This window comes from Artemia franciscana, chromosome 8, assembly GCF_032884065.1.
Source record: "Artemia franciscana chromosome 8, ASM3288406v1, whole genome shotgun sequence".
NCBI classification, from domain to species: domain Eukaryota; kingdom Metazoa; phylum Arthropoda; class Branchiopoda; order Anostraca; family Artemiidae; genus Artemia; species Artemia franciscana.
The window spans coordinates 6,894,970-6,910,132 of record NC_088870.1 but is presented as its reverse complement, the minus strand read 5'-3'; the positions used below and the strand labels follow the sequence as shown (position 1 = coordinate 6,910,132).

At 31.4% G+C, this 15,163-nt stretch overlaps 1 protein-coding gene across 2 annotated transcripts in view; it reads right to left on the bottom strand.

Annotated features, from left to right (window-relative positions):
* LOC136029913 (actin-interacting protein 1-like) overlaps positions 1-15,163 on the bottom strand; it is a 247,574-nt gene that overhangs the window by 49,872 nt on the left and 182,539 nt on the right. For both annotated transcript variants that reach the window (XM_065708425.1, XM_065708424.1), the window contains exons 8-10: positions 13,283-13,500; positions 5,747-5,866; positions 3,604-3,762 (exon numbers count right to left, since the gene is read on the bottom strand). In XM_065708425.1, coding sequence (XP_065564497.1) covers positions 3,604-3,762; positions 5,747-5,866; positions 13,283-13,500 — 497 coding nt within the window. The remainder of the gene's footprint in view (positions 1-3,603; positions 3,763-5,746; positions 5,867-13,282; positions 13,501-15,163) is intronic.

Genomic DNA, 15,163 nt, shown 5'->3' with positions numbered 1-15,163 from the left:
ATATTATTTTTACCACCAATTTTCATCCCGATCCCTCCACTCTAAGCGTTTTCCAAGATTTTAGGTCCCCCCACAACTCCCCCCAATGCCACCGGATCCGGTCGGGATTTAAAATAAGAGCTCTGAGACACGATATCCTTCCAAACATCAAATTTCATTAAGATCCCATCACCTGTTCGTAAGTTAAAAATACTTCATTTTTTCTAATTTTTTTCCGAATTAACCGGCCCCCCACTCCACCCCCAGATGGTCAAATCGGGAAAACGACTATTTCTAATTTAATCCGGTCCAGTCCCTGATACGCCTGCCAGGTTTCATCATCCTAGCTTACCTTGAAGTGCCTAAAGCAGTAAAACCGGGACAGACAGACCGAGAGAATTTGCGATCGCTATATGTCACTTGGTTAATACCAAGTGCCATAAAAACCTATAAATCTATCCTTTTGAAATTTTATTTTCAATTTATTCTTATTATTATTTCTTTGACAACCCAGGCAAAATTGCTGTTTCTCTCATTAACTTTTGAGAAACAATTCCGGAAAACGTGATTTCGAAACAAAAATTCCTATTGTTTCGATTTTTTCCTAATTTTTTATTTTGATGTTTATCGAATTTTAGACAATTTATGTCATGATAAGTAAGCAATAAGACTTACACTGTTCTGTATCTGAAAATAAACTGAATATTAAGAAATAATTTATAAACTTGTCTTTGCGCACGTCAGAAAACACAGCGACGTTGTTTGGTTGTTTTTCTTGCCAAAAACAACCCTGTTCTGCCCGAACTTGCTTAAGGGTTGATTCCAAATAAAGCCAAAAAATATCCCCAAAAATAAGAACGACAGAAAAGACAATCTTTTCACTTTTTTTTCAAAGGCAACAAAAATTTTGAAGAACATAATTTTTATATTTTAAATGGTTTAAAAACATGTGGCAAAAAGTTTGAATCTTTTTTCCGATCGTACTCTTGAACACTTGTTTCTATTAGAAAAAAGCTTTCTAAAAAAAAAGCTTTCCCCAACGTTTTTGATCGTTAAACATGTCTATATCAAATCCGCTTAAAATTAGAAAGTTAGTTTTAGGCTAGGTTTTGACAGGAGTCGAATTCTGCTTCGGCTGCCAAATTTCAGTTTCTACGATGAAAAAATCGCCACAAGAAAAATAACCATTCGCTTCTGTATTGAATTACATAAAAAAACTAGTTTTTTTACTGAAAGTAAGGACATTAAAACTTAAAACGAACAGAAATTACTCCGTATATGAAATGGGTTGTCCCCTCCGCAATCCCTCGCTCTTTACGCTAAAGCTTTTAATTGTTTTAAAAAGCAGAATTGTGGCAAAGAGTCAAACTTTAGCGTAAAGAGCGAGGGATTGCGGAGGGGACAACCCATTTCATATACGGAGTAATTTCTGTTCGTTTTAGGTTTTAATGTCGCTCCTTACTTTCAGTTTAAAAAAAACTAGTTTTTTTTATGTAATTTCTGAACGTTTTTGAATTAATGCATGTTTGATTTTGGCTCTCCACACATAAATTATTAAAATTAAATTTGCATATAATTCCTTTTTTGGCTAAATGGCTTTCTCTTAGTTTTGATCAGACGATTTTGAGAAATAAGGGATGGGGAAGGAGGCCTAGTTGCAATGCAATTTTTCGGTTACATAAAAAGGCAACTATAAATTTTAATTTTTAACGAATTTTTTTATTAGTAAAAATATACGTAACTTAAGAATTAACTTACGTAACAAACTTTTATATTCTTTAATTTTTATTATGTATATGAAGGCGTTTGTGCCCTCGTTAATACCTCGTTCTTTACACTAAATCGTAAGTTTTGTCCCAATTCTTTAAGAATTACCCCTGAATCAGAAAGGCCGTAGAATAAATAGTTGAAATTACTAAAAATACTATAGCATAAAGAGCGAGGTATTTATGTCCTCCTAAGTACCTCACTCTTTATGCTAAAGTATTTTTAGAACCCCCCATATGCGTAATAATCTCTGTTCGTTTTAAGTTTCAGTGCTACTCTTTACTTTCAATTGAACAAACTTTTCCATGTTTATTTTTTCATTGTTTTTTTTTTATAGTAATTTTAGAAAATTCTGCGCCCTTTTCATTGAATTTCTGTTCCCTCATGACATATTTCTCCAAGGAAAGATCCTCCCGCATAGCCCCCTCCCCTCAACTTCACCCCCAAAAACCAAAAAAAATCCCCTGAAAACGACTGTACACTTGCCAATAACCATTATTATATGTAAACACTGGTCAAAGTTTGCAACTTGCAGCCCCTCCCCCAGGGACTGTGGGGGAGTAAGTCATTCCCAAAGACATAGTTATTATGGTTTTTGACTATGCGGAACAAAATGGCTATCTCAAAATTTTGATCTGTTGACTTTGGAGAAAAAATGAGCGTGGGAGGGGGCGTAGGTGCCCTCCAATTTTTTGGTCACTTAAAAAGGGCACTAGAACTTTTCATTTCCGTTAGAATGAGCCCTCTTGCGACATTCTAGGACCACTTGGTCGATACGATGACCCCTGAAAAAAAAAAACAAAAACAAACAAACAAATAAACACGCACCCGTGATTTGTCTTCTGGCAAAAAATACGAAATTCCACATTTTTGTAGATAGGAGCTTGAAAATTTTACTAATGGGTTCTCTGATACGTCGAATGCGATGGTGTGATTTTCGTTAAGATTCTGTGACATTTAGGGGGTGTTTTCCCCTATTTTCTAAAATAAGGCAAATTTTTTCAGGCTCGTAACTTTTGATGACAAAGACTAAATGTGATGAAACTTATATATTTAAAATCAGCATGAAAATCTGATTCTTTTGATGTATATTTTAGCATCAAAATTCGGTATTTTAGAATTTCGTTTACTATTGAGCCGGGTCGCTCTTTACTACAGTTCGTTACCACGAACTGTTCGATCATAGCTTAAAAATCTGTTTGTCCGGCCTAAAAGATTGTATTCAAATATATTAAACCCTGGGTATAAAATGTACCACTGATATTTTTTCTTATATATATACATCCAAAAGCTGTCTTTTGGCTAGAATTGAATTTAGGCCATGTTTTGACAGGAGTCAAATTCTACTTCGGCTGCCAGATTTAAGCCTCTATGATGGTCTCTATTTTATTTATATATATATATATATATATATATATATATATATATATATATATATATATATATATATATATATATATATATATATATATATATATATATAAATTAACAATAAAAAATAGTTAAAACTATATAAATAATTAAAAGGTCAATAAAAAGGCGGAATTAGAGGAAAACGGGCGAACGTTTAGAGATAACACGAGGTTATGAAATAATTGGATGTTTATTAATTTCTTAGGATGTTTAATCAATTTTATAGGGGACAAAAAGTGACTAATTCACAAAAAGGAAGGGGAAGGGGCAGTCAAAAGATGTTTTTCAAATTGGGAGGGGGTTTCCAATGAAAATACCAAACAAGGCATTTTCAACGAAAATAACAACAAATATATTTTCCAAATCAAGGAAGACAAATTCCCCCACCTACAGTGCACAGCCTCGGTGAAAATATAGTCCGATTATTCTGAGAAAAAGAACTACCTCATAAGTGGGAAGACGGTAAACACAGATTCTTCGATTAGCATCAGCGGCGGCCAAAAATTGACAATCTGGTGAAAATTTAACGTCGGTAATAGCACCACCTTGAACCAATTCTTTCTGATGGGTCAACACATTTTCCGAAAGGGTGTAGATATGCACCTTTAATTTAAAAATAACTGCATCATTAAATCACCATACCATTGCAGGAGAGGCAATTTTTATGAGTGGCTTGTTTGAAAAGTTCCAAGAACTACGAGATTTTCTTGGTTTTGCTATACTAAAGACACACACTTAATTGGCATTAGTTTGTGATTTTCCTTTTTTAAAATTTGTATATATCAATATACTGTATCTCTGTCAAGTCTCATTTCTAAACTGACCTTGCTGACTAAAAATGTGGTGTTAATATTGAAATACCTACTTCTAAAATCAAAACACGTCAAAAAAATATTTCAGAGAGCCCATGGTTCCCCCACTCTCTCTCCATTTCGCACATATAGACATGTGTTGCCTCTTTTGAATCAAGATCTGTCGGAGATCTTTTGAGAAAAGTACATACAAATTAAATTTTAATCATTAAAAATCCTGAAGATGGACGTATTATACCCTGAAGGTTTTAAATTTGCAATTTAGGAATTCGAGATTTTGAGAAGCAGATTTGACCTTCGCCAAATCCTGCTGTACAAGGACAGACCCGAACAATAAAACAACACAGGAATATGACAATTCCATTCATGGGTTCTCAAGTGTACATCACTTGCTTAAATACATTAGGAGCTCCCCCACCTCTCATTTTTACAACTTTTAAGCTAAGGGAAATAAAAATGACGGCTGTATTTGAACACAACTACTAGTTGAAAGCAACATAAATATAATCGAACGTGTTCAATTCACAATACAATGCTGGTGCAAAGCAAGATTCAGTATCGCAAATACCGGTAAATCTGGTGCAGAGGAGCAAATATAACAATCTCAGCGATAATTTTCAATATGGTGAAAGGCACATAAAACAACACATAAGGTTAATATCGTACTATCTATACAGGGACGTAAAAGAAGGGGGGAGGGCTCAAAAACCACTCGCAAGCTGTAGCAGTTTGACATATTTAAGGATACTTACGGGGTCAAATTCATCAATATTATTCTTGTTTATAACAAATTTATTTTTTCCTATATTATATATATTTTTATTTCCTATATTTATATATATATATATATATTTCCTACTTGAATTTATATTTATTATTTCCTTATTTACATATTTATATTACATTTATTATTTATTTCCTATTTTCATAAGTATCTTTATTTGTTTTAATAGTATTTATTGACTTTTTGCAAGAAGAAAAAGAAAAATCTCGAATTGTACTAAGAACTTATTATACCACATAAAAACATATCCTTTGTGAAAAAAACTTTTTTCTTTATTAGCATTATTGTAACAATAAGGGGACTAAAACTTATATAATAGCTTTAAGTAATTCTAAAAACTGACGATTCTAGGGTCATGAGGATGACCCTAGTTCCTCGCAAGCTGTAAAGCAGCACCTAAGGTTAATATCGTACTATCTATACACGGACCTACAAAAGGGGGAGGGGAGGGCTCAAAAACCCCTCGCATAAAACATATAATACAACACATAATCTTAATATCTTACTATCTATACACGGTCATAAAAGAGGGGGGAGGGCTCAAAAAACCCTCGCAAGCTGTAGTAACTTGACATATTAAATGATACTTACGGGGTCGAATTTATCAATGTAACCTATTCTTATAAGTATCTTTATCTGTTTTAATAGCATTTATTGACTTTTTGCAAGGAGAAAAAGAAAAATCTCGAATTTTACTAAGAAATTAATATACCACATAAAAACATATCCTTTATATATGATAAACATATACATATATGATTCTAGGATCATAATAATTCCTTAGCTTCGTTAGCTTGTTGAAGACATAAGCAAAATGTCCAAGTCAAATTCAAACAAACAAAAATAAAGGAATAAGAAATTAGTTACAATTATTTAATGCCATTTTCCAATTGTATGATGTTTCATTATAAAAATAATAATTATCATTGCAGTTACTGCATTTTAACAACCCTGTCTTAGAAACATTACTTAGAACCAATTTTTAACTAACCTTGTGGTCTGAGGTTCCTCCAATAGCAACATCTGGGTGTTCACCATTTATAGAAGCGCTTGATGGCTCAAAGTCTACAGATACAGATGCCACTTGCTTGCCACCCTTCACAGCTACCACCTGAACACCAAAAAATAAATAGCCAACTATCTTAATAGGAGCTATGAACGCACTAAACCTTCATGTATCTTTGAAGAATAAAGCTTAAGGCCTGTCACCTAGTCGAACAAACCATCATTCTGATCATATTGTTGGAGTCAAAGTCGGTCATTATTTACTGCTATGATATATTTTTTTCTTACGTTTCATTTTGGCTAAAACGTTTTTACGATCATTTTTAAGATTTTCGAGGGTCCTCTCTGGAAAACATGTTGTAAGAAAACTTTCTTAGAAAGCGAAAGATTAACGAGAGGGATATAACACTGTTTTTATTAACGAGAATAAAAAAAATTAAAGTGTGGGGGAATCATGAAATTAAATATAATTCGTGTCTAGTAGGAGCTGTGAATACACCGAGCATTCGCGTCTTTGACTCACGGAGCTGACTCTTGAGACAGTCATTCCAATCAGTACCATGGGTCGGAGTAATTCCTATTTTACAGCTTAAAATATTCAACGTTCCCTTAAGATTGAGGAACTGGATTCAACATTAAAAAAAAAAAAAAATTATTTCCAAAATAATTTAATTATTAATTAAATAATTATTTCCAAACATTTATACCCAAATCTTCGAAGTTGTCACATCACCTCGACATTAATCCGGCTAAATAATTTACTCAACAGTGTCAACCCTATGGAATCTCCAGACTCGAAATAGTATACTTTCGCCTGTGCAGCACTAGATTTACCATTTTAATCTATAATTTGATTACTTGACACTTCCTTTTATTCTACCGTGTTAACCTTGAAATAACACTTGCTATTTTGATCTTTTGTTGTACATATTGGGTTTCGCATATGTATTTCAACGTATTTTGAAGGGGTGGATTGGTTTGACAAAATTTTAAAAAGTATAAATTTTGATATTTTTAAAGGTTGGTTAAATTTTGTCTGTGTAAGCATGGCATATAGTGAACATATTCTGATGAAAAGGAGTAGATTGAGGTTAGTAAAGTATTTGTTATTATTATGGGTTTGATTATCATGATATTATGTGTGTCACTGTTATTGTTATATGTGTTATAATTGCTTTTTTTTATTATGTAAGTGTGGTTTTTTTGTTTCTTTTGCCATGGCCCGAAGAGACTTTTGTTGCAATACATACCTATTTATTGTATACTATATACAATACTATATATATATATATATATATATATATATATATATATATATATATATATATATATATATATATATATACTAGCTGTTGGGGTGGCGCTTCGCGCCACCCCAACACCTAGTTGGTGGGGGCGCTTCGCGCCCCCCCCCCCAAGCCCCCCCGCGCGCGTAAGTCGTTACGCGCCATATTAGTTACGCGCCATTGTAGTTGTGTCCCTATGTCCCACCTGTGAATATAGATAGATATATATATATATATGTTTTTAACTACGTAAAACTTGCGAATATACAACATTCTTTGCTGTCCCATTGTCTGTGCATATAAATAGATTGTCAGGTTTACCGACTCTTGAACATGCAACATATAATGGTCCATGGGAAAACAATCCGTATTCAGATCTATACCTCATGATTCTAATGATTGCCCTTGAGCTTTGTTGATGGTGATTGCTAATCGACCATTCCCTGTCCCGGTGTCCCGGTCGTCATTTATATCCCCCTGTGCCCCCCGGCGTCCCCGTTGTAGTTGTGTCCCTGTGTCCCGGTCGTCATTTATATTCCCTGTGTCCCGGTCGTCATTTGTATCCCGGTGTCCCGGTCTGTATATACATTCGTTTTTTAGTTTTGTTTTTCGCCTTTATTTTTTTCCTTTTTTCTTTTTTTTTCTTTTTTAGTTTATTTAGATTTTTAGATTTTTTAGTTTTTTTTATTAGTTTTTAGTTTTTTTTTCTTTTTAGTTTTTTTGGAGTTTTTACCTTCTTTTTAGTTTTTTTAGTTTTTTTTTTACTTATGTCCTGGTCGTCATTTATACTCCCTGTGTCCCGGTGCTTTGTTGATTGCTAATCGAACATTCCTTTTGTCCCGGTCGCTTTTTCTTTGAGTGTCGTCATTTATTTTTTTCTTTTTTAGTTCTTTTAGTTTTTACCTTTTTTAGTTTTTTTTAGTTTTTTAGATGAAAATTTTTTTTAGTTTTTCTTTTTAGTTTTTTATTGGTTTTTACCTTTTTTTTTAGCTTTTTTAGTTTTTTTTCGTTTTTTCTTTTTACTTTTTTTTTAGTTTTTATCTTTTTTATTTTTTTTATTTTTATTCTTAATTTTATTAGTTTTCTTTTTCTCTTCTATTTTTCAGTTTTTTCCTTTTTTTAGTTTTTTACCTTTTTTTTAGCTTTTTTAGTTTTTTTAGTTTTTTAGCTTTTTTATTTTTTTATTAGTTTTTATTTTTTTTTTGTAGACGTCAGCCGAAACATGACGTCACCTGAACCACAGATCCACAGATCCACACACAGACAACTTATTTTTATATATATAGATATATATATATATACACATATATATATATATATATATATATATATATATATATATATATATATATATATATATATATATATATATATATATATATATATATATATATATATACATATATGTATATATATATATATATATATATATATATATATATATATATATATATATCTATATATATAAAAATAAGTTGTCTGTCTGTCTGTGGATGGATGGATCAGGTGACGTCACCTGAAAAAACTGGATCAGGTGACGTCAAAACTGAAAAAACTAAAAAAAGGCAAACACTACAAAAAAAACTAAAAACTAATAAAAAAAATAAAAAAGCTAAAAAACTAAAAAAAGGCAAAAACTACAAAAAAAACTAAAAACTAATAAAAAAGCTAAAAAACTAAAAAAACTAAAAAAAGGCAAAAACTACAAAAAAAACTAAAAACTAATAAAAAAATAAAAAAGCTAAAAAACTAAAAAAACTAAAAAACTAAAAAAAGGTAAAAAACTAAAAAAACTAAAAACTAAAAAAAACTAAAAAAAAGGAAAAAACTGAAAAATAAGCTAAAATAAAGGTAAAAACCAATAAAAAACTAAAAAAAAAACTGAAAAAACTAAAAAAAGGCAAAAACTACAAAAAAAACTAAAAACTAATAAAAAAAGTAAAAAAGCTAAAAAACTAAAAAAACTAAAAAAACTAAAAAAAGGTAAAAAACTAAAAAAAATAAAAAATAAAAAAAAAAACTAAAAAAAAGGAAAAAACTGAAAAATAAGCTAAAATAAAGGTAAAAACCAATAAAAAACTAAAAAGAAAAAAAGGAAAAAACTAAAAAAAATTTTCATCTAAAAAACTAAAAAAAACTAAAAAAGGTAAAAACTAAAAGAACTAAAAAAGAAAAAAATAAATGACGAAACTCAAAGAGAAAGCGACCAGGACAAAAGGAATGTTCGATTAGCAATCAACAAAGCACCGGGACACAGGGAGTATAAATGACGACCAGGACATAAGTAAAAAAAAAAAACTATCTATATATATAAAAATAAGTTGTCTGTGGATCTGTGGATCGTGGATCAGGTGACGTCACCTGAAAAAACTGGATCAGGTGACGTCAAAACTGAAAAAACTAAAAAAAGGCAAAAACTACAAAAAAAACTAAAAACTAATAAAAAAAATAAAAAAGCTAAAAAACTAAAAAAACTAAAAAAAGGCAAAAACTACAAAAAAAACTAAAAACTAATAAAAAAGCTAAAAAACTAAAAAACTAAAAAAAAGGCAAAAACTACAAAAAAACTAAAAACTAATAAAAAAAATAAAAAAGCTAAAAAACTTAAAAAAACTAAAAAAACTAAAAAAAGGTAAAAAACTAAAAAAACTAAAAACTAAAAAAAACTAAAAAAAAGGAAAAAACTGAAAAATAAGCTAAAATAAAGGTAAAAACCAATAAAAAACTAAAAAAAAACTGAAAAAACTAAAAAAAGGCAAAAACTACAAAAAAACTAAAAACTAATAAAAAAAGTAAAAAAGCTAAAAAACTAAAAAAACTAAAAAAAACTAAAAAAGGTAAAAAACTAAAAAAAATAAAAAATAAAAAAAAAATAAAAAAAAGGAAAAAACTGAAAAATAAGCTAACATAAAGGTAAAAACCAATAAAAAACTAAAAAGAAAAAAAGGAAAAAACTAAAAAAAATTTTCATCTAAAAAACTAAAAAAAACTAAAAAAGGTAAAAACTAAAAGAACTAAAAAAGAAAAAAATAAATGACGACACTCAAAGAGAAAGCGACCAGGACAAAAGGAATGTTCGATTAGCAATCAACAAAGCACCGGGACACAGGGAGTATAAATGACGACCAGGACATAAGTAAAAAAAAAAATTAACAAAACTAAAAAGAAGGTAAAAACTACAAAAAAACTAAAAAGAAAAAAAAACTAAAAACTAATAAAAAAAATAAAAAATCTAAAAATCTAAATAAACTAAAAAAGAAAAAAAAAAGGAAAAAAATAAAGGAGAAAAACAAAACTAAAAAACGAATGTATATACAGACCGGTACACCGGGATACAAATGACGACCGGGACACAGGGAATATAAATGACGACCGGGACACAGGGACACAACTACAACGGGGACACCGGGGGAAACAGGGGGATATAAATGACGACCGGGACAAAAAAACTAAAAAGAAAAAAAACTAAAAACTAATAAAAAAACTAAAAAATCTAAAAATCTAAATAAGCTAAAAAAGAAAAAAAAAGGAAAAAAATAAAGGAGAAAAACAAAACGTAAAAACGAATGTATATACAGACCGGGACACCGGGATACAAATGACGACCGGGACACAGGGAATATAAATGACGACCGGGACACAGGGACACAACTACAACGGGGACACCGGGGGAAACAGGGGGATGTAAATGACGACCGGGACACTGGGACAGGGAATGGTCGATTAGCAATCACCATCAACAAAGCTCAAGGGCAATCATTAGGATCATGAGGTATAGATCTGAATACAGATTGTTTTCCCATGGACCATTATATGTTGCATGTTCAAGAGTCGGTAAACCTGACAATCTATTTATATGCAAAGACTATGGGACAGCAAAGAATGTTGTATATTCGCAAGTTTTACGTAGTTAAAACCATATATATATATATATATATATATATATATATATATATATATATATATATATATATATATATATATATATATATATATATATATATATATATATATATATATATATATATATATATATATATCTATCTATATTCACAGGTGGGACATAGGGACACAACTACAATGGCGCGTAACTATTATGGCGCGTAACGACTTACGCGCGCGAGGGGGCTTGGGGGGCGCGAAGCGCCCCCACCAACTAGGTGTTGGGGTGGCGCGAAGCGCCACCCCAACAGCTAGTATATATATATATATATATATATATATATATATATACAATATAATATATTAGGTATAATACTATACGTATCTTGAAATGCTTGTGATAACTTTAAGCCATTGAAGCGAATTGACATATTCTAAACTTCTTTGATATAATAGATTAGACACATAAAAAGTCATATCGTCAAATATTGAGGCTAGTAAAACAATACTGGAAAACCACATCCCAAGTCTTTCCTACACATCCTTTTTTAATGTACTTTTTCTAGATATATTTCATACACATCCTTTAATTGCTATTTTTTTCCAGGGACATACATCGATTTTACGGTAAAATACAAATAAAAAACTTTCAAAAATGAATCCCAATGCAGAGCAGGGAAATAAGACCCGACAACCCATTAAACATGGAATGTACAACGCCACTTCTGGCATTGACAATCTTTATCCGAAATACATACAGGCAAAATGTATTTTTCAAAATTTAGAGGGGGGAGGGATAATTTTAATTTGTTGACTTTCTTCAATTATAATACAGAAAAAACATTATTTTTCAATGAAAATGGAAGAAACGGTATTTACCGAAAACTTCGGTCTGTACTTCATTATTGCACAAAAGATTAGTAAAACAAGCATTATGGATTGAGTGGAGTTAATAACCATTGGTAATTAACCATTAAAAATTTTAGAATAGACTAGAGTGAAAATAAAAATTGTATCCTGCACAACATTCTGTAAAATGCACATATTGTAAAAAAAACAAAACTGAACAAATATGACCTAATGACCAAGCTAATAATGTCATCTTAGATAGTAATCTACTTTATTTTAGATTTGTGCCAGGGATATAAAAATGAACAATATCCTGCTAGACTTTTACCAGATAACTTCGAAGACCACACTGCCTTTCCATGACGAAAGTAAAACAGTTCAAAATAGGAATGATACCTTTTTATTGACAGTGAATAGATATAAAATTATTTAACTGAATATTTCGAACACATATACAGTGTTCATCATCAGCAGTAAAGCAGAGTTTTACTGCTGATGATGAACACTGTATAATGGAGGAAGAAAATTTCTATGAAGGGGCGCAGGATTTTCTAGCATTATTTGAAAAAACAATGAAAAAATAAATATGAAAAGTTTTTTGTACTGAAAGTAAGGAGCAGCATTAAAACTTGAAACGAACAAAAATTATTACGCATATGAGGGGTTTACCTCCTCGTTATACCTCACTCTTTACGCTAAATTATTTTTAGTAATTTCAACTATTTATTCTACGGCCTTTATGATTCAGAGGTCATTCTTAAGGAATTGGGACAAAATCTAAGCTTTAGTGTAAAGAGCGACGAAGGTTGAACCCCCTCATATACGCAATAAAAACATACGAATATAGAAGTTCGTTACGTAAGTTAATTCGTAAGTTACGTATATTTTTTACCAATGAAAACGTTTGTAAAAAATTGAAAGTTCTAGTTGCTTTTTTAAGTAATCAAAAACTTGGAGGGCAACTAGGCCTCCTCCCTCGCTCCTTTTTTCTCAAAATCGTCCGATTAATTGCAATTAATTAATATGCAAATTTCGTTTTCATCATTTATGTGCGGAGAGTCAAGATCAAAACATGCATTAATTCAAAAACGTCCAGAAATTAAATGAAAAAAACAAGTTTTTTTAAATGAAAGTAAGGAGCAACATTAAAACTTAAAATGAACAGAAATTACTCCGTATATGAAAGGGGCTTTTCCTCCTCAACGCCCCGCTCTTTACGCTAAAATTTCTTACTGTTTTAAAAATAGAGTTAAGAGAAAGAGTCAAACTTTAGCGTAAAGAGCGAGGCGTTGAGGAGGAAAAGCCCCTTTCATATACGGAGTAATTTCTGTTCGTTTTAAGTTTTAACGTGGCTCCTTAATTTCATTTAAAAGAAACTTGTTTTTTTTATTTAATCATGTAAAACATCAACTAAAGAACCACAACCCCCAATAAGAGCTCATGACCCATGAATTTTCTATTTCATACAAGATTAAAGCCAGCCAAGACAAAAGAAATAAACCAACCTGATTGACACAAGCAATGACAATTCTGTCCCCATAAGCAGAAACTCCACGAGGCTGAGATTGAAGTTTCAGATGAGTTTGAGTGTATTCTCTTGAACCAACATTAATTTCTCTAAGGGAGTCATCTATCCCAATGGTGTAAAGAGAGCGACCATCAACGAGCACCATACCGTTCACTTGGTTCCCATGCCCAGCACCATTTATACGCTCATTTTCACCTAAAATTCAAAATTACTACTAACTGTAGGCAATACAGGTAACCCAAGACCAGAACATACCGACATGCCAAAGCATTGGGGCACATATCTTTCATTTTCATAACTTTACAGGAAAGGCCGTATCCAAGGAGGGGGTCAGGGGGTTTGAACCTAAAATTTCTGTCCGACTCTTAAAAACGTAACAAAATGCATATAAACAAATATTGATGCGTATTTCAATATTTTTTGGCCACTAGATCATAGCTAAATTTTGATTGTTATGAATCAGGTTGTAGATGAAATGAATAGGAAGAGTAAATAGAAATAAGAGAACCAAATATTTTAGACAATTTCAGGTTTTTTTTTTCAAAGCATCAGATAAGGGATTGGACTTTCATATAATACTGGCAAACATATTTTCATGTTAAAAGCTTGAACAGTGCACAGATTTTCTAATAATTTGTCATAATTCTTGGCTACTGTCATTGGCTAATTTGTCACAATTCTTGGCTACTATCATTCTAGATAATTACGAGTTGTATGGATAGGTATCTTATTAAAAGAGAAGAGAATTATAGAGACGACAATAGATAAAGCAACTGTCAACGTTCGGCTTGAACAGTGCACAGATTTTCTAATAATTTGTCACAATTCTTGGCAACTGTCATTCTTGGCTACTGTCATTGGCTAATTTGTCACAATTCTTGGCTACTGTCATTCTAGATAATTACGAGTTGTATGGATAGGTATCTTATTAAAAGAGAAGAGAATTATAGAGACGACAATAGATAAAGCAACTGTCAACGTTCGGCTTGAACAGTGCACAGATTTTCTAATAATTTGTCATAATTCTTGGCTACTGTCATTGGCTAATTTGTCACAATTCTTGGCTACTGTCATTCTAGATAATTACGAGTTGTATGGATATGTAGCTTATTAAAAGAGAAGAGAATTATAGAGACGACAATAGATAAAGCAACTGTCAACGTTCGGCTTGAACAGTGCACAGATTTTCTAATAATTTGTCACAATTCTTGGCTACTGTCATTCTTGGCTACTGTCATTGGCTAATTTTTCACAATTCTTGGCTACTGTCATTCTAGATAATTACGAGTTGTATGGATAGGTAGCTTATTAAAAGAGAAGAGAATTATAGAGACGACAATAGATAAAGCAACTGTCAACGTTCGGCTTGAACAGTGCACAGATTTTCTAATAATTTGTCACAATTCTTGGCTACTGTCATTCTTGGCTACTGTCGTTGGCTAATTTGTCACAATTCTTGGCTACTGTCATTCTAGATAATTACGAGTTGTATGGATAGGTAGCTTATTAAAAGAGAAGAGAATTATAGAGACGACAATAGATAAAGCAACTGTCAACGTTCGGTACTTTCAACCGTACCGTGTTACCGTACTGTCAACGTTAATTAAACAACACACACGCTTAGGTTAGATGTCAGAAAACCGGTTTCATAGCCACAAAGACAAGTGACGGGTTATAGAATACATTGCACTTGTATAATTCGAGCTACATATTTGCACATTAGGGGGGGGGGGGTTAAGTTAGGTTAGGGGTGCTGTCCAAATACTTTACACACCCCCTAATATGCAAATATACAGCCCAAATTATATTATTATATAAACTAAAGACTATATGAAGGTTATATTTCATTAGGATTAAC